This window comes from Nelumbo nucifera, chromosome 4 (genome assembly GCF_055504915.1).
Source record: "Nelumbo nucifera cultivar China Antique chromosome 4, China Antique-T2T, whole genome shotgun sequence".
Classification (NCBI taxonomy): Eukaryota; Viridiplantae; Streptophyta; class Magnoliopsida; order Proteales; family Nelumbonaceae; genus Nelumbo; species Nelumbo nucifera.
Genome location: NC_142652.1, coordinates 25,579,268 through 25,602,770, shown reverse-complemented (window position 1 = coordinate 25,602,770; position 23,503 = coordinate 25,579,268). Strand labels below are relative to the sequence as shown.

The window sequence follows — 23,503 nt, the reverse complement described above, 5'->3', positions numbered from 1 at the left end:
AGCAAGACAAAGAAAAAGGAGAGGAAAGAACCCTACTAAGAGGTACAAGCCCCTGAAAAGGGTAAAGCACTAAAATAAAGAAAGAAGCAACAAAGAAAAACGAATCTAACAAAGTACTCCTCCAAAGACCGACGAAAAACAACCAAAGACAAATAAACACTTTATTTACAAACTTGTAACATTGACAAACCAAAACCAAAAAGCTACCAACAAGCAGCACGAAGACAACTACACCACCAAACGGAGATTCCTACTATAAATACCCTGTTAGGAACTATATCATAGATTTTCCCAATTCTAAATCATGTCCATCCAATACCTGAACTCCTAAAATGTCTCAATTTAGTAAAAAATCATTAATCACCATTAAGTGGTATATGAAAAGATGGAAATAGGATATCATCTAATTTTCTTTATCAACCATCCAAATATCTATTATTCACTACTGCTTTGGTTCAAGTAAGATGATAAAGATGTCTTATTTAGAAGCATAATTTTGATATTTTTAAAAATTTTAAAACCACATTTGCCATCATGTCAGAGAATAAATTAATTGTACTTGATTCCTTTTATGTTTTTTCTTTTAATGTTTGTATTTTATTTGCTCATAAAACCGAAAAAAATAATAATTACAATTGTTTACGATAACTAGAAGCCACTATGCACTACAAAAAACATTTAAGTCTTTAAGACATGCATAGAAACTTAAATCCACTTTTATTATTCTCGATACACAATAAAGAGTATGGGATGAAAATTGCAGAAGTGACGCCTATCTGACAGCGTTTATTAATAAACACCCACGGTGATGGATTAAAGCGGCCTCTTCTGGAATTACAGATAAGTACAGCTGTGCAATTTACACAATCCGTACCCGCACTGCGAGACCGAGACATACATGCAATAAGCCAATAGCGCATTTCTCTCCAAGTTGTCCCGTCCAATTCCATTCCCTCCACTTGCCCCCTTTGCGTCTATATATATATGTCTTTAGTCGTTGGTTCCTTCTGTTTCATCCTGTTCTTTCCTCCAGATCACCCCCAGGTTCCATCTCTTCATGGTTTCCAAAAGTCCCATAATATTAGCATGGTCTGTGTCACTTCTCTGGATTCTGGAGGCAGTTTCAATGTGGAAGTTGATTTTATACTGTAATGTTGCTGACCTTAGAAACTGTTCTCTTGCCTTTCTCTCAGGGGTTCAGGAGAAGATGGCCAGTTGGGCATTAGAAAGGATGAAGAGAAAGATTGGGTTTGCACAGTTGACGCTCTCAAGACTGAGAACGTTTGTTCAGTTGTCGCCGGGAGTAGAAACTCACTCGCCATATGTAAAGATGGAAAGGTTAGATTTTTTTTTTTTTTTCTTTCCATGGTTATTGCCAAGAACTCAAGTCTGCTTTTTCCCCTTCACTCGGACCGCAAGTAATTTTCTTTTCTCGGGTATCAGCTATTTACGTGGGGATGGAACCAAAGAGGCACCTTAGGCCACCCACCAGAAACCAAAACCGAGAACATTCCCAGCCAGGTTAAAGCTCTTGCTAACGTGAAGATTGTTCAGGTAATATAGGAAAACGAAATCTCTATTATAGTTCCGGACACTGGATGCAATTCATGCATTTTAATGGCAGATAAAACGGATGGAAAACTGAATGCATAAAAATAAGCCCAGTGTTGGTTTCTCACTTTCAGGCAGCTATCGGTGGGTGGCATTGTTTGGCGGTCGATGATCAAGGCCGAGCTTATGCCTGGGGTATTTTTTTTTTATGGATTATGCCTGGGGTATTTTTATTGAGGATTCTTTTTTCTTTAGGCCCAGTTTGGAAGGAGTACAAATGAAAATCTGTAGAGTGCAAATCAATACAAAATAATACAAAATACAAGGACACTCTACAAATTTGCATTTGTACTCCTTCCAAACTGAGCCTTATTCGTTTTCCTTCTGTCTGTTTCTGTGTTTTGTTTTGATGGTGGTGGGGGTGATGCCATATTTCCAATTGAGTGCTATAAAGTACTATTTGTGCAGGTGGTAATGAGTATGGACAATGTGGTGAAGAACCTGAGCGGAAAGATGATAACAGTCCGACTCTTAGGAGAGATATAGTGATTCCACAGAGATGCGCCCCAAGGCTTTCGGTTCGCCAGGTGATTTTACACTAACAATTTAATTTTGACCTTATTTTGTACCAAATTATAGAAACCTTCCTGCTGTCATGTCTATTTGGAAACAGTATGAAATATATCTTAATTTTTTAATATTGATGATATTGAGAAACTGATAATTCAGATAAAACTTAAATCTAATAAAGATACTCCTTCAAGGCTTTGGAAAGCTTAGAGAGCATTCCGATAAGCTCTTTAAAACAGGGCCAATACAACTTGGTTCAACCTATGAGATCAGTGGAAGAACGACCTGTGGTTTGCTTATGGGGTTCCACAACCAGTTCAGATCAATGTTTGGTTGCAAACTTACTATAGTCCTGCTGTTTACAGTGGTCCATATATAACTTGGTCGTTCTTTAGAGATCCATTTTGGGGATGGTCAATTTGGTGTAATCTATCGTGGGCCCATATCTAGATGGTACCACAATGTTTGGCCATTGGTTTCTTTTAGCATTTACAATTTTGTTTAATGTTAAAGTGTGATTATTTGATTTCAGTCAGAGTCCATTAAGAGGTTTGCGTAGTACGGAAAACAAATCACATTCAGAGAAGCTTCAAAGAAAAGAACTAAAGCCGAAATAAACAGGAAGAACAACTCTTCACTGAATACTTATAAGAAAATCAACCAAAACTCCCCTAGCTTTGCCCTAGCTACTCTTTATATAGATTTCTTTACACCTTTATGCCTCTTACAAAGAAATTTCCTAATCTATCTTGAACACTCCTTAGAATCCCATTAAAACTCCTCAAAAAGAAAGTCCTAATTGAATACGAATTCAGAAATCACATTGTAACGCTAACTTGGTTAATATGAACTAAGATGGAAATTCTGCGATAACGCTAACTTGGTAAAAAGAAACTAAGATGGGTTGTTGAAACCAACTTAGTAATTGTTTACTCACTTGGGCCGAATCCCGTACTACATCCTCCCCCTATACATACTAAGATGGGTTTTCAAAAACCAACTTTGTAAATGTTTACTCGGTTTGAATCTCGTACTGCAGCAAGGTTATGGTAACCAAGATAATGTCCGGATTTTGAGTAGGAAGTGGATATTTATTTCTTTATTTAGACTTCTGTTAGAGGAAGGAAAGCCTTCTTAAAAACCAAATGGTGAGTATAGAGCTTGAACAAAAGTGATAGTGGTTCTTTTTAGTTAAGATATTGGGGCATCTATCCTCATAAGCTGCATAAATGAAGTCTTTGCTTACTGGCTTAGCCAAAGAAACCAGCAATTCTGTTAACAGTAGTATAACCTTTTCTTACATTGATGTGAAATCTATATGGTGAAAAGAGAGCTTGAATAGAAAAAGAAATAGTGTTTATTTATTTATTTATTTTTAACTAAGGCATTGGATGTCTCTCCTCACAAGCTGCACGGATGAAGTCTTTGTTTCCTGGTTTTGCTGAAGAAACCAGAATTAAATCTTGGGTCAATAAATGGTGGTGTTTCCCCTCCCATGGGAAACATAATAAATCATTATATATATATATATATATATTTTCTTTTCAGGGAGCTTTATTAACATTCCAACAGCAGAACCACCAACCTATACATCCTGCATGACTTAGTTTTCAGGGAGATGTCTCAATCTTCTAAGTTGCATTTCCTTAATAATGATGAAAACATTTATTAAAAGAGAAAGAATGAAAGCAAAAACAAAATTTGGACATGAGAATCACTTTTTGGGTGTTGAGTGTTCACTTGATCCAAAATGAAACAAAACAAATTCTATAGCAGAATTCGTTGGAAAACTAGGATGTAAGGTGAAGAACTTGAATGAACTGAATTCTGGGTGTTGAGTGTTCACTTGATCCAAAATGAAACAAAACAAATTCTATAGCAGAATTCGTTGGAAAACTAGGATGTAAGGTGAAGAACTTGAATGAACTGAATTCTGGGTTACAAAAGAAAAAGGAGGAGAGCAAAGTCAAGAAGAAAAAGCTAAGCAAAGTGGAGAGGTTAAGAAGAGATGTTGAGGGAGACAAACAGTTTAGGGTAAGAGGAGATAGGAGGAAGGGAGGGAATTAGAGGCTTGGTGTAGGAGGGTGGAAGAATAAAGTTGTACATGAAGATATTAAGTTGGAATGTGAGGGGCTTGGGGAGTGCATGGAAAAGAGCAACGAATAAAGATGTAATTAAGAGGTGTGATCTGGATGTGGTACTAATTCAGGAATCCAAAAGAATGGATTTTGATGCTAGATGGGCAAAGAGTGTATGGAGATTGATTGGGCGGCTGCCCCATCGTGGGGGGCTTCAGGAGGGATAGTAACTTTGTGGAAAAGGGAAGTTCTTAAAGGAGTGGAGGAGTTGATTGGTAAATATTCAGTATCATTGAAGTGTAAGAAACCCATGGATGGTTTTGAGTGGGTGCTAACGAATGTTTATGGACCAAACAATTATAGAGAGAGAAGGCAATTGTGGGAGGAGTTGGTTGATGTATGGGGGCTTTAGGAGGGGCCTTGGTGTGTGGGTGGGGATTTCAATGTGGTTAGGTTTACAAAGGAAACCAACAACCCCAATAAGAGAGTAACAACAAGCATGAGGAAGTTTAATCTTTTATCGATACTTTTGAGCAGATCCCATTAGCCCTGAATACCTTCATCTAGTCCAACCTCCAATCAAACTCGATATGCTCTAAATAGGATAGGTTTCTTTTCTCAACAGACTTGGAAGAACATTGGGGAAACTTAACGCCTAGAGCACTCCTAGGATTGACATCAGATCATTGGCCCATTGTGATTTGCAGGAAAGAAAGGAGTGGTGGACCGTGGACCTGCCCCCTTTAGGTTTGAAAATATGTGGCTACTTGACCCGGGGTTTACGGAATGGGACGATATGACATTTCATAAGAAACTTCAATACCTAAAAGTTAAGATTAGGGAGTGGAACCGGTTAAAGTATAGAAGGGTAGAGGAAAGAAAAAGGTCATTGATGGACCAAATTGAGTTGTTGGACCCAAACGAAGAAAGGGGAGTTTCTGGAGAGGGAGATAAAGAGCAGAGAGGGAGGTTGAGGAGGCAATTGGGAGAGTGGTTGTATAAGGAGGAAGTAAGCTGGAGGCAGAAATCCCGTTGCAAGTGGCTGAAGGAGGATGACAGAAACACTAGTTATTTTCATTCTTTAGCAAATGGCAAGAGGAGGAAATATTCCATTTCTAGATTGGAAGTTGATGGGTCGGTCCTGACTACCCGGGATGAGATAGCAGGGGCACTTTTAGCATTTTAAGTCCATTTTCAAAAGACCTTTAAACAGGAGGGTGAGGGTAGAAGGGCTGGATTGGCCGGAAATAGGGGCAGAAGATAGGCAATGGCTGAAAAGAAGATTCGAAGTGGAAGAAATCAGGGAGGCGGTATTTTCTATGGACAGAACAAAAAGCTCCAAGCATGGATGGTTTCACGATGGCGTTTTATCAAGACTGTTGGGATGTTTTGGAAAGGGGCATAATGTTAATCTTTGATGAATTCTATAGAAGGGGTGTAATTAATCCTAGCTTGAACTCTACTTTCATTACATTAATCCCAAAGAAGAAAGATGCCTCTCAACCAAAGGATTTTAGACCAGTCAGCTTGGTAAATAACCTTTACAAGATAATTACAAAGGTGTTGTCTTTAAGGCTAAAGCAAGTTTTACCAACTATCATTGCACTAAATCAATGAGATTTTGTGAAGGGAAGACAAATCACTGATCAAATTTTAATTGCTAATGAGAGTTTGGAGAATTTCAAAACAGCCAAAAAGAAAGGGGTGGTGTGCAAGCTGGATCTAGAAAAGGCATAGATTTAGTGGATTGGTCTTTCTTGAAGGAGGTTTTGGTGAACTTTGGGTTTGGGGACAGATGGTGCAAATGGATTATGGGGTGTGTCCAGAATTATCATTACTTTGTGCTGGTAAATGGGTCAGTCGTAGACTTTTTCCCGGCTTTAAGGGGAATAAGACAAGGAGATCCACTTTCTCTGTTCCTGTTTACACTAATTGCAAACGTTTTGGGGAGATTGATTCATAGAGTAGATTCAAGGAATTTAATAAGAGGATGGAGAGTAGGAAGGGAGGAGATATCCCTTACCCATTTACAGTTTGTAGATGATACTATACTATTCTGTGAGGGTGGAAACTTGTGTTGGATTAGAAGCTTGAAATTGATGGTACAAGTGTTTGAACAGATGTCAAACTTGAAAGTGAATTTTGAGAAAAGTTGTGTAGTAGGGGTGAATTTGGAAGAAGGGGAGGTTAGGGAATGTGTAGAGACTTTGGGGTGTGTAGTGTCAAGTTGGCCTTTGAGCTATCTAGGGTTACCTTTAGGAGACAATCCTAAAAGAGAAGGCTTTTGGAACCCGGTAGTGGAAAGATTTGAGAAGAGACTCACCTCTTGGAAAAGGAACTACCTTTCTCTTGGTGGAAGGATTGCACTCATTAGAGCTACCTTAGCCAATTTACCCATTTACTTTTTGTTGGTCTTCAAGATTCTAGCAACAGTGGCTAATAGGTTAGAGAAACTAATGAGAGATTTTCTTTGGGAGCTAGGAGACAAGAAGAGGGACCATAGGGTGGGTTGGGAGATGGTGTGTAGGAGTAAGGAGCAAGGAGGGTTAGGGCTAGGGAACATTAGAAAAAGGAATAAGGCTCTGTTGGGGAGGTGGTTATGGAGGTTTTTGTTAGAGAAGAAGTGGGCTAAAATAGTGGCTAGCATTCACGGACTAGAGGGCAATGGATGTGATCCTGGAATTTTGGTTAGGACTACAAATGCTTCACCTTGGAGAGCCATCCACAATCTACTATCAGCTTTCTCCCCATTCATGAAGTATGACATAAATTTGGAAATTCCATAAAGTTTTGGGAACAAATTTGGTTAGGGAATGCCCCTCTGAAGGACCGACCAACTTCCATCTTTATATGCCCTCTTTGATCTGAAAAATGAGCATATCTCTTCCTTCCTTGTCCCATCTTCCAAGTCTGGGTTCGGTTGGAATCTGGGGTTAAGAAGGGCTGTTAGAGACTCTGACCTGAACAGCATTTCGTCTCTCCTTGGTCTCCTCGAATTTATTTTCTTGGATCCCACAAAGGAGGAAACCAGAATTTGGGCATCCACCCCTCAGGCTTGTTCTCTTCTGCTTCTTTCTTCAAAACCTTGACTGAGCCTACCAGCTCCTTGGACCCTCCTTTCCTTGTCAAAGAGATCTAGGGTAAGCCAATTCCTCCTAGGGTTGGGAGTTTTTGTTGGGAAACATTTCTGGAAATAGTCAACACTAGTGATCTGCTTCAAAAAAAGAGACCCAAGGCATGCTTATCTCCACATTGGTGTTTTTTCTGTAAAGCCGATAGGGAAACTGGTTTCTGTATGTTGGTCTCTTGCTAATATGTAAGAGTGATTTAGGAATGGGCACTTTCCCTTTTTGGTTGCAGTTGACTCCCTCCTATGAGCTTGCAAATGTTATTTTCTTCTTCCTTCTTCAGGTGGCAGTGGAAAAAAGACAGGATTATGTGGAGATGCCTAAGGGCTGCAGTATGCTGGTCTTTGTGGGAGGAAAGGAATTCAAGGATGTTTTCTGGAAAAGAGAGGAGGGCTGATGACCTGATAGACCTGATCCATTTCAGGGTAGACAGTGGCTGAAATCCTCAAAGCTATTTAGAGATTTCATTGTGGATGACTTGCTTAGAAAGTGGGGTGAGATTGGTAATTAAAATTGAACTTTGATGGGAGTAGCACAGAGAATCCGGGACCCTCAGGTATTGGGGGTGTCTTTAGGGATGAGAATGGGACTGTCTTAGCTCTGTTCTCAGGCCCAATAGGGACAGGGGCTCTCAGAGCTGAGATCTGTGCAGCTGTGGGTGTCCAAAAAGCGAAGCAGATGAATATCAGAAGACTCATAATTGAAGGGGATTCAGAGGAGGTAGTAGGGTGGCTGAAAGAAGATAAGGCTGGTCTATGGGGGTATAGAAATGAAAAGAAAAAATTTAAGTGGCTAGTCAAGGACATGGAAGTGAAGTTCAGTTGGGTGAAGAGATCTGCTAACCCATTTGCTGATGAGTTAGCAAAGAGTGGGGTGGGTAGGGAAGATTTATTTTGGGCCCAGTTGTAATTTCAGACATTGTGTGGGGCTTTGGCCTCAGTAGGGGGAGTTAAGAAATTTTATCTCCCTGCTTGTACTATATTTACAGTCTAATTAATGAAAATGCTGTTATTGATTAAAAAAAGATTCCATTTATGGTAAACATCCTGAGGTGGAATTGAACTGTACAGTGAAGGCCCAAAGACCTATTATGGAAATGTGAGAATAAATAGCTACTCCAACCTTCAACCTTCATCTGGTATGAGTTCATGTAGAAGTTCATAAACAGCTGAAACAGATTCTAATTGATCACTATATATATATATATATATATATATATATATATATATATATATATATATATGTATGTATTCTCATTCAAGCTCATAAACCTATTATTTTAGCTTCTTTACCAAAAAAATCCTAATTCTTTTAGCTTACAAGTCTATTAAACATTGGAGTTTGTTTGGAATTTTCTCCTTAATTCATATAGTAGTGCATTCTTTATTATATTTATCAGATATGCATGAATAAACCTACTATCCCTCATATTTGGCTGTTGTGGCATATTGCTTACTGTAAGTAATTTCTTAAGGGAAACACTGATTCTATCTGTAACTTGAGCTCAATCTTAAACCATTGAAAGGTTCAGTTATTCTATCTCATACATCTTATTCCTTTATGTCTCTACATTGTATATCATCTAAGTTCCTATTATATTACTATATTTATATGATTATCTCCACCTGAACACCCATATCCTACTTGTTGATTTCATAGCTACTGTTGCAGCCTATTTTCCAGTGTTTTAAGAGGTGCGCTTTGGTGTGCCTAGGTTCATGGGTAAGGCTCATTTTGTAGGATATACCTCACTTCAATCCAAGTGTAGACTGACCCAAAGCTTGCTTTTGTTAAAATCGATTTCAAAATTTCTTAGAGATTTTCCAACTCTACTCTGGCATAGTGAACTTTTAGCAGAAGCTAAAGAAAAATAAAATGTATGTGATCCTAGAAAAGGAGACTCTGTTGTGGTGGATGATCCTTCATTTATAGATCATATCTTCACAAAGCACACTGTCATTTCTTGCAAGTTGCAATCACCCTTTGGGGGGTTACTCCAAGTCAAACTTTTTTAATAGGTGAAGTGTTATCTTAATGTTAAGTGAAAAACTTGTTTTGGATTCAGAAATTTGCAACTTCCATTAGTAACAGACTCATGAAGGATGGAGCACCAAAGAATGAGCTATTCCTCTTTCTTCATTACCAAGTTGATGGCTATTTTGTACATTTTGTATAGATTCATGCTTTGAGGGTTATGGGTAGCCTTGGGCACAGAGTAGTGAGCTTTGTATTTATCACTATTTTTCTCTGGAAGCTTTATATTCATTAATATTTCATATAATACAATGCATACACAATTCTTAATAAATGAAAAATTTTCTTCCCCCTTTTCTCCATGTTGAAAAAGTGTCTTAGTTCCAGATAAGTGCTTAACATTCTTCAACTGCTTATCATTCAGGTAGCTGCTGGAGGTACTCATTCTGTTGTGCTTACCCGTGAAGGACATGTATGGACATGGGGCCAACCATGGCCTCCTGGAGATATGTATGTTTTTTGAGCAGCTGGCTTTTGTTAGTTTTTGCTTGTGTCTGACTATGGAGCTGATACGATAGGAATATTTTGATTCATTTTGTATGCTAATGAATGAAGCTGTTTATTTGTCACAGAAAACAGATATCCACTCCAGTACGAGTACAAGGGCTTGAAAAGGTGAGGCTTATTGCAGTGGGTGCATTTCATAATTTGGCTTTAGTAGAAGAAGGAACATTGTGGGCATGGGGCAACAATGAATATGGGCAACTTGGAACTGGGGACACACAACCAAGATCACAACCTATCTCTGTTCAGGGACTGTCTGGTCTTACTTTGGTTTGTCTCGATCTTATGCTTCATCTTTCTCTTTCCTCTTTTATTTTCTATTGAGTATTCTTAGCTTTTATGTTGTGTGTTGTGTTGATCACATGTTTATCCTTCCAGCTTACATCAGCTCCATACTCCACCTTGTATTGGTTTCCCAATTATTGTTGGTCATGGGTAGTAGTAAGAAATGATTTAAGCATTAATAACTTAACAGTGGATATAACTTTAAATAGAATGGATTGGTGAGGCAGGTTCATGTAGCCAACCACATATAGTTGGGTTAAGGTGTGGATGATGCTGATCGTGAATTTTAATTTGTTAACATAAAACCTGCATATGGACAGGGGCTTCATTTGAGTGCATGGCAAGGTCCTTTGGGCCAAAATTTATTTCAGAAATTTCTTATAGATATAACTATGCATGTGGGGTGGATGAAGTTAAGAGAATAACTGAATAATAACCTTTAAAAGAAACATCCTAATGGTTTCAAAGTGGTTAAGATGAGTCTAGTGTTGAGATGTGGTGATTAATGGTGTTGGGTGCAATGTTTTAGAAGTGCTTTCTAAGCTAACAGGTGGAGCTCATTTTATGGAGTCTGCCTTACCTGGATTCTTGTTATGTGTTTTGTTGAATTAACCTTGAATTTGATATTTGATTCAGTAATCAACTATATTGTATATTGTAGTTCTCATTTTTAAAGTTTAAATGGTTCAACCTCTATGTAGGATTTGAACCTATAAGGCACCTTGGTGTTAATAACATGATGCTCTAATAAATTGAACTTAGGCTTTTCGAAATGTTTTATTTCTTTCAGAATTTAGAGTTGTATTCTCCTATATATTAACCCTTTTTTCCAAGTGGTATTTCATTTAATTTGGGTGTGCACATACCTTTCACCCTGTGCTTCAGGCCATAGGAACCCCTTGCACTTTGGTTGTGCTTTTCACTTTTGAGACACTGATGGGAAGTTACTTTTTGTTTGTTTCAAGTGGTAAATACAACTACCCAAGGTCTTACATGAATTCTTATTTCTGGATTTATGTCAAAGTTAAAGAATTTTGTCTAATGAGTACCTAAATCAATTATGGATATGCCATTAAAAATTATATAGGGGCTATTGCTTGGTGTAATGATAAAAAAATCTCAGGCTGACAAGTGTGAGAATTTGAGTTCAAGTCTGAGAGTGGCTACTATGTGCCAAAATTGCCATAGGTTAAGTTCATATCCAGTCCACCCCTCCAAGATCCCAAAAGGATGGGACCAATATTGGGTCATGGCCCTTTCATTGAAAAATTATATGAAGTCCTAAAAAAATTTAGGGTAAATTACAGATAGCTACCCTGTACTTTGGGGTAGTGACAGATAGGTACCCTGAACTTTCAATTGCAACACTTGAGTACCCTGAACTCTCAAAATAGACACTTGGGTCCATCCGTTAGTATTCCATTAGTTAAACATTACATAATGTAAAAAAATACCCTTCTCGTGTATTTTTAAGATCATTCAGCAGAGTAAAATCATCAACAAAGAATGCCATCGTCAGAAAATTTGAATCTGATATTTGCTATTCATGTGAGAACATCATCATTGGGAGACGTTTGGTTGCCTGAGAATGATCTCACAAATGCACGAGAAGGGTATTTTTGGCATTATGTAATGTTTGACTGACGGAATACTAACGGATGGACCCAAGTGTTTATTTTTGAGAGTTCAGGGTATTCAAGTGTTGCAATTGAAAGTTCAGGATACATATTTGTCACTACCCCCAAAGTACAGGGTACCTATATGTAATTTACTGAAAAATTTATTGCTACTTCTATCTGTAGCAATGTGTATGAAATTAATTGAAATGAAAGAAGACATTAGCTCCACTCCAATTGATAGGTTCTGTTCACTATTTTGAAAACCAGATTGGATGCTGAACAAGAAAAGCCTAGTTCAAGGTTCCATTAGTTCAATTTCTGTAGTAAATAAATTCAATTAAAAGTATTGAATAAGAAACATACAAAAGTACTGGTTCATGTTCCACTCCCAATTTAACCTCATTTCTACCAGGTTTGACACAACTGTTTTTTATCATATTCCAAGTCATATTTGGTAACTGGATAAACCCAGTTCAAGCAGCCAGTCGGATCTAGTTTTTCAAAATATTGGCTGTTCCATGTATGGATGTTATTTGGTCTGAGTTCCTTGGGTGCCTTCACAGCTTGGTTGACAACTGCTGAAGATTTGACACCCCCAAAAAACTGGATAATGGGAAAGAAAAATCCATTTATGGCTTCTCTCTTTTATTTTTGATCAATAACAGAAACTTTTATTAAGAGGAATAGAAGAGAGAAAGATACAACAGGAAGGGAGGGGTAAAATCTCTTAACCCTCCCTAAAAGTAGAGATCAAAGTACAACAATGCCCAAAAGAAATTAGTTCTTCCCACCCCTTGTTTGGCCAAAGAGTCTGCTAGAGAATTAGCACTCCTCTTGGACCACTGAACCTGAATTTGCATTTTTTGAGTTAGCTGGTTACTTTTCTTTTTTTCATTTGAGAACTTCCACAGACTGAAATCTTCCTTCTGTAGCCAACTAACAGCCAGCCTAGAGTCACCTTCCACCAGCAGTTTTCTAATATTCAGATGCTGGGCTCTCTCTTTTAATCCCTTCCAGAACTGCCAAAGTTTCAGCTCTCAGAGAATTCCCCCAACCTATAGGGCCTGAAGACATGGCAATAATTCAACCTTCTTCATCCCTAAACACTCCACTTATACCTGAAGGGCCTGGGTTTCCTTCTCTGCTGCCATCAAAGTTCAATTTAGTGAACTCTAAAGTTGGAGGAGTCCAAGTTGGAATAGGGGAAGTATTCAAGGGAGCAGACCAAGCTACTTCTTTCCAATTTCTAATGATATCTCCTGTTTAATAACCTTCAAAGAGCTTCATAGTCTTGACCCAATGAACCACCCTAACATAGATTAATTCAATGATGGCTTCCTTGTTTTTTTCTTTTTCGTGGAAGGTTCTTTGATTTCTTTCCTCCCACACTGTCCAGAATACAGCTGCTATTACACATCTCCACAAAGTTTTACCTCTCTTTTTTAAATCCCTCACTGAAGTAGAGTTAAACAAGCTCTGCACACTTGGAGGGGAGGGCCACCTGCAACCAAAAAGAGAAAAAAAACAACACCAGATTTCTGATACGAAAGGACAGGAAACTAGTAAGTGATAGCAGCTCTCACCATTCTCCTTACATAAGATGCACCAGTGCGGGGATAAACACCAATTAGGCCTTTTCTTTTGAAGTAAGTCACAAGTGTTACACTTTTCTAGGATAGCTTTCCAGCAGAAAGCACCTACTTTGGGAGGAATTGGTCTACCCCATAATGCTTAAAATATCTTAATAGAAAAGTCAGAGTGATAGGTATTAATTATGAAATATGTGTTCCATTTGGGCATTCACTGGCATCTTAGATGGTTCCCAAGGTGCTAAGAACAACAAAGTGGTCTTGAAACCATGGCAAAGATGAAGATAGCAAAAGCTTCTACTACAAAATTATGAATTGGTTTTGCTTTTATCTCATGCCTTAATTTCCTATAATCAATGGATCTTCCCTGTATTGCTAATTTTAAATGTTTACCTTGGTTCTCTCTTTGTTAGCATTGTTGCATGGAGTCAATAATGATTTCAATCAATATGTCTGCAGGTTGATATTGCTGCAGGAGGATGGCATTCTACTGCATTGACAGATGAAGGAGAGGTATTGTTTTTCACTTGCTAATTTTATTGCCCTTCTATTAGATGTTTTTTTCTCATCAAGTAAAGAATTAATATATGTAGTTGTTATAAAACATTGAATAATACCTTTGTGGGATAAAAGAGAGGGCAGATAATGTTTATAGTTTGGTCTAACTCAACTAATACTTCATTTTCTTTTAGACACTGGAGCATAGGCGACTATCTCCAGTTGTGTCAAACTTAAGAATTTCCTTCTTTGAGCTTCAGTTATGCATATAGTTCAGCTAACATAAGCACTAGCATGCAAACATTAAGCTCTTACTAACAAGTAACAAATAAACAATTATGAGCTATAGACACATTTATAGAGGGGAGATCCTATAGTTTTATCGGAATAATAAAATTCTCTAGGTGTGATTAGCAGTCTTATACCATGCATATAGACTTACATTCCATGTTCATTTTCTCTTTATACTTGAAGGATGATAATATTCTCTTCCATACTTATAATTCTTTCCCATGATTGTTGGTAGAACCATGTGTAAATTTGACATAAGAGAAGATGGTTCCTTCATAAAGGCCTATATAGGGTAAGAACATATGGGTATATGTTCAAAATGATATTTTTGATAATTGTTGGGAGGTTCTATGTTTTTACTTGTGGATATGCTTTTTCTTGTTATGAGTTCTGAGGTCTTTTTTTTTGGGAAGTTTCCCAATTAGTACCTTGTACTTTGGGCCTAGTGCCACTTTGGTCTCTGAACTTTAAAATGCAACAATTCAGTACCTGAACTTTCAAAATGTGTCAATCCAGTACCTGTCATTAACCAATCCATTAACCAGCCATTAGGTGACATTTGAAAAGACACAGATGCCCTTTGAGTGTCATCTAATTTTCTCTATCAACCATCCATATGTTGATAAAAAATGAACAGTCTCAAATCCTTGCCTCTTCTATTCAAGAAAGTTGGGGCTATATCTCAGTGGGTATTCTGGCGTCACCAACTTTCTTGAACAGAAGAGGCAAGGATTTGGACTGTTCATTTTTTGTCAACGTTTGGATGGTTGATAAAGAGAATTAAATGACACTTGAAGGGTATTTGTGTCTTTGCAAATGACACTTAACGGCTGGTTAATGGCAGGTACTAGATTGGCACGTTTTGAAAGTTTGGATACTAAATTGTCGTGTTTTAAAATTCAGGGACCAAAATGGCACTAGACCCAAAGTACAGGATACTAATCTGGAATTTTCCCTTTTTTTTTCTTTTTACCTTTTTCTGATTTTATCAATAACATCTCTTTGATCTTGTTACTGATGAAAAAGAATCATTGGCATCACCGTGCTTTTCTTCAAGATTCAAATGCATAGAGTGCAATATTTTCTAGGTATAATGGTTCGCCATCATTTCTTTTCTTTAGAAGTGAAGATTGCAAAATGATTTGGGATCTTAGCTATGTTTTGGATAATGTTAGGATTTAGGAACCATGTAAACAAACAAAATAGGGTAAATCACTAATGCTCACTGGGTACATCATAACAACCTTCAGATGATTAGGAAAGCATCAGTTTCCAACTTTCTGTGGCACTAAAAGCTGGTTAAGCATGATGATTAGTGGGTCAGTAAAGTGGTTTAAGATGGGTTTTGAGCTTAAGGTGGGCTATTACAATCCAACTGCTTTTGCGATTTTAGCAGGCTGGCATTTACAGAAATATGGACAAAGAATGAATATTTTTCATGCTCTTGGTGGAATTTAAGAAATAACAAAATGTACTTTGTTTCTTGCATTGCAGGTATATGGTTGGGGAAGGGGTGAGCATGGTAGACTTGGATTTGGAGATGACAAGAGCAGTAAAATGGTGCCCCAGAAGGTCCAACTCCTTGTTGGGGAGGATATAGTGCAGGTAATTTTTATGAGCTAACCATGCTAATTGTCTCATTAACCATAGTTAATTTATCACCATATTGGTGTACCTTAGTGCCATTGTCACCAAATATCTTGGTCAGGTACCAACCTGCTTGGATAAATGAGAAACGGGGAATATTGGAAAAACATTCATACTTCCATTTCCTGGTATCATCCATGGCCATTTGAATTTACCTCTCCTAATTATATAATCAGGTGTCATGTGGAGGAACACATTCAGTTGCATTGACACGTGATGGACGTATGTTTTCTGTAAGTACCCTAAAATTTATATAGAGCCATTTTGCGATGGTTGTTATGGACTTTAAAGGAGCTTACCTAGAGGAGTACAGAGTAGAAGATACTTTCCTGGATGGGTTCACTGGATTCATAGAGGCAAGGAGACATGCCTTGTCCCTTGTGCACAGAGGCAGGGGTTTACTGCTAGAACTAAAAGATCATGATCATCTTATGTTGAATTTTGCCCTAGGCAATCTCTGTGCTGAAGATGCACCCAGTTTATACATATCAAGCTAGCTTCGTTTGGTTTCCATTTTTGGAGTCTCTCTCTCTCTCTTGATAAATAACATGGTAATGGCAGTTTGGGCGTGGAGATCATGGACGCCTCGGATACGGGAGGAAAGTAACTACCGGTCACCCGATGGAAGTGCCAATAAACCTCCCACCCCCAAAGCATGGTACTGATGGACGTTGGTGTGCAAAGCTTGTTGCTTGCGGTGGACGCCATACTTTAGCAATAGCCACATGGCAGGCAGCCTGATGTATCACAATAGATGCTGTGAATGATGTCAATTGTCAAGGCTTCAAGAGTACAGTACACAGTCAAGTCAAGGCTTCAAGAGTACACCACCAACTAGGAAATAGATGCTGTCTTTTGGAGGCTTGTTTGGAGAACACTACAGTCAAGTTGTAAGAAGCAGCCTAAATTTGTAAACACAAGGGACCGGTTAATATATTTACATGGATATATGTTTTTTGCCAGGAGGCTTGAATATAATCTATAAATTGAGATGGTGGGAACCAATGTTCAAAAAACCAATTCAGAATTAATCCGTTTTGATCAAATGGGTCATGTGATAAATTTAACTATAAAAACATAAAATTATAAAAAATTTAAAATATGTAAAGAAAATTATATAAATTCTTTAATATAATATATTCATTATATTAAATAAAAATTAATGTGACAAATGAGAATTATTATTATTATTGATGATGAACCAATGATTAAACTACATTCTAGATACAAAATTGTGAAATTTCAAACCCAGTTGCAAAGCTTGCTCCTTGTGGCTGACATCATTCTCAAGCAAATAACACTGGACTACTGAATCAGAACAGTTGTGAAGGGTATAAAATTGTCCAACAACCTATATTTTATGTGCTGGTAAACAAATTGGAATGGAACAAATCACACCACATTCTATAACACAAATTGGTGGAAACTCAAACAGAGATCGAATTAAACCGGTTGTGGGTCAACACTTCCCTTGCTCGTGCGCTTCTGTGCTGCAAACGCTGGTGTAGTGCCTCCGACATCTGGTTGAAGAATTCAGCATCCCATCTGTTAATTAACAAGGGATCTTCTGCGTAACAGATGTATATGGACGTAACAGCGCTTTCTACCACCACCATTGCCAACCCCACCTGGAAATTAAAAGAAAATGGTGTTTATATTTGTTGTATCAGATTCTGTGGCCAATCAATATATATCAAAACAATAGGAATGAATGTAAAGCTAAGCTAACATTCCAAATAGTTAAATACGCGATCAATACTTAATTATCACTTCATTGCACATAGCAGACAATGCTTGTTCAATCACCCCCAAGTGAGAGATGGCCTTAAACCATTAGGAGACTTCTGCAGCAAGGATCTGGATAGATTGATGAATACAAGGTTAATCAAAGAGAGGCTTTATCAGTCTTGATTGGTGGAGATCAAAATGGCAATTCAAATAGTTGTACAGCAGGGAGATTGGCAATACTATTTTTCATGGAGGCACACCCTGAATCATTTCTGAAAATGGTACATGTTTCAAAAGACAACATCCCCATTTTGATTCAGGTGATGACAAACTTTGGTTCTTTTCACTATGGGCGTGCCCAGTTTATCAAAATAAATGGTGTAGACCCATCCCGAGCAGGAAAATTTAAGTGTTTCTTCAAGGATAAAATGGTTTGAGGATCTTCTCAACTAGGGGTTTGTTGAAAAAAAAAAAAAAATCAACTAGAACATTTGATAGAATAAATGGAATCATTAAGGATTTTAGGTCCATGTATAAAGACCATGGTATAGGAATTTTCTGCTCATCAGAGTCAAGATTCTAGCAGTGAAGTCTCAATACCTGGTTCCAAGGGTGCTAAATTTTAAGATATTCCAAATTCTAGTGTAAATATCATATTCAATACTATGTCCAGTCATGCCATTGCTGTATTCAAGGTTCAAAGTATCGTTACGTATCGGCTGATACGTATCATTCCGGGACCCTTCCGATATGCCCCTGCAGTGGGTGTATTGGGGGTCTGACCGGTTCAGGGGATGGAGGGGTCCTAGACCAGCTCCCCTGAACCAGTTTTGAAAAAAAAAATAAAAAAACAAGTATCGAAATGCCCAATACGCCCCTACCGGCGTATCAGGCGTACCGATATTTTGAACCTTGGCTGTATTTGGGTAACATAGCACCCAATTGTTAAATCTTAATCAAAAGATTTTAGTCCAAGGATTGTGCTTGATGTCCACCTGTTGATGGCTTGGCAATCCTTAAGGTTGTGTTTGGTTTGAAAGAAAAGGTAGGGGAAGGTAGGGGTGAGTCCTATACTATTTTATAGGTTTCCCTACCTTTTCTTTCAAACCAAACAGAGCCTAAAAGAAACCTTCAATTCATACAATCACTGCCACATGACATCTCGTACAACCAGATAGTGAGGATGATGCCCAGAGATTCAAGTACATTTCAAAGTCAAACATAATTGACACCCTCAAGATTAATTATGTACCGTCAGAAAGGCTACCTTTACTTTTCTTCAGCCAAGCATTCTCATGAGATATCAAATGGATCTTAATACAGTGATCATGGTGTGGTATAAAGACACTTCAGTAAGTTATTAGTTTAAATTTAAGCATGTAATCTAGAATTAATAGGTAACATTTAAAGCAGGTTGTTACAAGTAGCATAAAAGTTCCATTTTTATTAGAATAAGAGTTGAATGCAATCCAAGACGGGGGATGAAAAGTTTGAGTACTTACCAAGATCATCCCCATCAGCATAGCAGTAGACCCAACCATAATAACTCTGTCACTTGCTTTGAACCATGCCCAAGTTCCTGAACATGTTCCAGTAACAAGCCCACCCAGGATTGTGCCCATTAGTAGAACAGCTCCTGAACAATCATAGGCAATAAGTGCCTCAACACCAGTTGACTGGAATAACTCCCAGGCATCCCTTGCTGAACGATTAAAGCTTTTACCATAAACTGCTATCTGGAGAGGTAAAGATAATAGAAGATTTCAGACCATGCTATTGACCATACAGCATAATAGCATAGGAATTGGTAATGTCTGGTCCTATAGAAACTAAACACAGTAACTTCTCAACAAGGGTTAAGTTCTAGCAAAGAGGCATCCATGGGAAGAATATGTTGTCCTTACTACCAGATATCTTAGTAGTTACTCAATTTCATCTCACTTTTAAAATTTATAGTTCATAAGAATGTCTGATCACTTCAATTATCAAAAAAAAAAAAAGAATGTCTGATCACTTGATCATAATAGCACAAAAGCCAAAAGATCAGTCACAATTCTGGGTTAGAGTATGGATGTAATTTTTACATAAAGATATCATACACTGACAGACAAGATTCATTGCAGTTTTTATCCAAAAAGATGCATATTATTGTCCATATGCCAGAATATCAACCACAAGTTGTATACAAATTAGACCTACACTGATTCCTTCGACAATCTTGTTGTACACCATTTTTTATTACTGAAGCAAATGTTGCTGTTACCTACCAAAAATGAATAAATAAACAAACAAAATAGAAATTTTATTAGCATCTTGAAAGGTAACTTAAAGATAAGATCAGACAGCCTACCTGGACATAGGCATACTTATTGAAAAAACGAACTAGTGTCTCAACAAGATGGAACAAGAAATCTACACAGCAAAGCAAGCACTCGTTATTGCCAATCTTTGACCGGAATCCCCTGATCTGGAACATTTTAAGACATAATTCAGCAGGTCAAACCATAGAAGGTGATAGCTAGGATAATGATGACCACCATTGACAAAAATATGTTTTCAACAGCAATCATGAAGAAAGCCAGATAACTAAAAATGCTCCGGTTTCAAATCTACCTCCCACCGCAATGTCCGAATAGCTGCTGTAAATAGTGATCCATAGCAAATGCTGCCAAATGAAGTCGTAACAGCATATCTTAAAGATTTTGTCAATGGTTTGGGAGGCATAGATGCTGCTTCTCGGCCACCATGGATGAGAACAAGAAAAACCATTCCAGAGACAATAACATGAACTGTATTACAAAGGACAGCACCTGTCCAAAATAAACTCACAGAAAGCACCTGTTCGTACAAATAACAACATTTATTTGCATTAGTGATTGATCATGAGTACTAAATTGCCAGTATTATTCCAATAACATTAGATGGAATGTAGAGCAAACTTGCCAGCTCACCACAAGAAGCCACCAGCGCCCACCATCACCCATGCTTGAAGCGACAACACCAGCTGCTCCAAAAGACCATATCACCATCCATAATAGCATGATTACTGTAAATGCATAGGCTACTCTCATAACTTCAGGAAGGCTCCATACCATTTTGACAGCCTTTTGCAACACCAGCATGGAGAAAGGAAGTCTATGGAAGAATAATAGAAAGTCAGAGGGAAAACTGCTAATAAGTTATTCTACCAAGCCTTTATTTAACAAGTTTGAACAATAAGAAAAAGGCTCTGTAACAACTGCCCTTCTAGAATATGTTTTCTTAAATACATCAAGGAATAATGAGATTGCTAGGATGAGGGATGTGAAGTATGCATCATCCAATTGTGTGACTAAAAGCTACACAAATGCATCTATAAATAATTTATTTTATATTGATCAAAAATAAATAAATAATTTATTTTATTTGGTTTTAATGGGCCAATACAAATACAGATTATAGAGTGCACATACAAGATATAAAGTTTTTGAATTTATTGATAAAATATTGAGGTGCAAGAGATTTGTTGCATCAATAGAGTCATGATAGACATAAGTACTATCAAAATTTGCTGCTAGTATCATCTTCGGATTAAGAAGAACTGCATGCAATTTCAGCCATCTCAGTTACGGAGATTCTTCTTATAAAAATACAGAACATTGGGATTCTACTGTTGAAGTACTTAAATTTTAGACAGTGGAGAGATACCATGTTTTGATGTGGAAAATTGTGTCACTTAGTTCTCTAAACAACTTAACTATTGATTTGTGCCCTAAATAAAAAGGATTATCTTAATTGAGTCTCTCCTGCATTTTACACACTTGTTAATGTGAATGTTGAACCATTACATAATTTCTTTCCAGTTTAAAAATGTCAGCGGTCCTTATTTTTCTCAATTTTCTATATGTTCTCCATTTGCATTAACCTTTAATCAGATGAAGTCTCATGAGGCTTAAGCCTCAGAATGTGCTATATCCATTCTATGAATATAGCATCAGATGATGCTATTTCTATTCTTGAAAAGTATGCACATCCCGTTTACAAGTTAAGCCATTTGATAACCTTGACAGTGCATATACTAATGATAAGTTGATAAATTGGAAAAACAATAAGATCACTCTGGCTCCAGTAACTAATTTCTTAGAGAATAACACAATTAAAGCCTCAGACTTAACTGTGGAATGAGCTACCACCATGTCAAACTTTTATTCAACTGTTCACTATACTGGGTTCAGCAAGTTTGTAGAGCTTGCGAATTCAACATATGTTGTCCATGTCTAAAAATCATGCAAGCACAAAAAATTGAAAAAAAAAGAGATATTTCCTACCAATCAAACTACCATTGCCAGAACCAACTAAAGATTTCATTGAAATGTAAATAGATTAAACCTTAAAATCGTACCTATCTATAACTGAAACTACATACAAAAACTGCAAACCCGCGCCAATAGCAAACGCAATACCCCAGAAAATCTGTTCACCCCAGAAGCACAGAACACTTATCACAGCTAGATAAGTAGTCAAGATGTGTACCGAGACCTTCATCATCTGATTCGCCCGGGACCCGAGTAATGACAGCCAAACCCATCCAAGAACAGTACCAACTCCGCCGGCCACAGCATACAAGGGCCAGTATGTCTCGGTCAATCCGGCCTGATTTTCAAGTATCCTGTTTGTATACCTGTCAATGTTAAGCCTATCTGCTTTCTTAAACCTATTGATCCCAAGAACCGAAAGAACGAATGCCAGCCCAATCAAATGCACAGTGAATATTCCCAACCAGAAAACATCCCTCCAATGCCTCGACGGTTCAGGAGTTCTCGCAGGGGACATCGTTTGGCTTCCATCATCACTAATCGGACTTCGCCCACCATTCTGAAAGTAAAATGAATGCTTCACGGTAACTACTATTGTTCTACAAAACTTCTTGTTCGGAAGCTTAAATTTTTATCAGAAAAATTTAAGAAAAATCAGTTTTACTATTTTTTTGAAGTTCGTTTGAAGATGGGTGAGTCGTCAAGAAGAGAGAATATTGTTATTTGAAAAGGCAGCTGAAGAGTCAAGAGAAGGGAACATGGGAAAAGATTACCTGCTGAGTGGTGGCGATGGAAGCGAAATCAGCGTCGGAGGAGGAGGAACTTCGAGCGTCACTCATGGCGTGTCTGATCGAGCGCACCTTAGTTTGGGTGAGAGAGGCATGGCTGGATGGATCGGTCTGGATTTCCTCAATGGGCTTTTTGTGGGTTGCAGAGAGAGAGAGAGAGAGAGACGTGAGGAGCAAGGCTAAGACAGACTGCAGGAGAGAGGAGAGTCAATGGGGTGTTTAACGTGACTGCAACTATTAACTAATACAGCATTTTTCGTAGAAGGAAATCTGAATGTTCTGTTACTCCTTCAAACGCCTAAGAAGGATTTGTGATTCATGAGAGAGAGAGAGAGAGAGAGAGAGAGAGAGAGAGAGAGGAAACAAAAGCCAAAAAAGAAATAAAAAAAACGTGAAATTTTTAACTAAGGAAAGCCGGCAAAGGCAGGCCAATTTGTGGTTTTTTTGTACAGAAAAATGTGATTTTGGAAACGAGAGAGTTTGCTGCGGGGCCTGCTTGCATTTATACTGTCATCTTATCCTGTATTACTTCTCTCTTTCCACCCTCTTTTCTCTCTCTCTCTCTCTCTCATTCTTCAGAGTTGGTTATTCCCTTCACTAAACGGGTTTTGATTTTTACCCGGTTTTAAACTCAATCAATTATATTCTTTTCTGTTTTCTATTAACCCGGATAAGATTCCACGGATCTGGGTAGAGGCCCATTCCTGAATGGGTAGATTCCACTCTAGGCTGACGCGACACGCGAGTAACAGTGGCTCCAACTTTCATGTGGTCAGACTTCAATAAAATGGACAATCTAGAAACCACTTTTGACACGTGGCATCCATGCAGGATTAACGGTCTACATTTTGTATAAAAAGGATTCCCATAACTTGTCACCTAGAGCACATTCAGAAGT

The 23,503-nt window shown here is 37.9% G+C and overlaps 2 protein-coding genes across 3 annotated transcripts; one reads left to right on the top strand and one right to left on the bottom strand.

Moving 5' to 3' along the window:
* The first annotated feature begins 931 nt into the window (after positions 1 to 931).
* Positions 932 to 16,814, top strand: LOC104603011 (ultraviolet-B receptor UVR8-like). Of its 2 annotated transcripts, XM_010266906.3 has the most exons (11): positions 932 to 1,089; positions 1,194 to 1,338; positions 1,444 to 1,554; positions 1,686 to 1,746; positions 2,020 to 2,138; positions 9,726 to 9,811; positions 9,934 to 10,135; positions 13,818 to 13,871; positions 15,642 to 15,752; positions 15,971 to 16,027; positions 16,356 to 16,814. In XM_010266906.3, the coding sequence occupies exons 1-11, from the start codon at positions 1,058 to 1,060 to the stop codon at positions 16,533 to 16,535; spliced, it is 1,158 nt and encodes a 385-aa protein (XP_010265208.1). In that variant the 5' UTR covers positions 932 to 1,057; the 3' UTR covers positions 16,536 to 16,814. The 2 variants fall into 2 exon arrangements, with proteins under 2 accessions (XP_010265208.1, XP_010265209.1); XM_010266907.3 differs by lacking the exon at positions 15,971 to 16,027.
* Positions 16,356 to 23,080, bottom strand: LOC104603012 (Plasma-membrane choline transporter family protein). Its single transcript, XM_010266909.3, has 7 exons — positions 22,591 to 23,080; positions 21,904 to 22,376; positions 20,474 to 20,657; positions 20,136 to 20,360; positions 19,873 to 19,989; positions 19,025 to 19,258; positions 16,356 to 17,422 (listed from the first exon to the last, which is right to left on the bottom strand). Exons 1-7 carry the CDS (start codon positions 22,654 to 22,656, stop codon positions 17,222 to 17,224), a joined length of 1,500 nt encoding a protein of 499 aa, XP_010265211.1. The 5' UTR covers positions 22,657 to 23,080; the 3' UTR covers positions 16,356 to 17,221.
* Between the last annotated feature and the right edge of the window lie 423 nt (positions 23,081 to 23,503).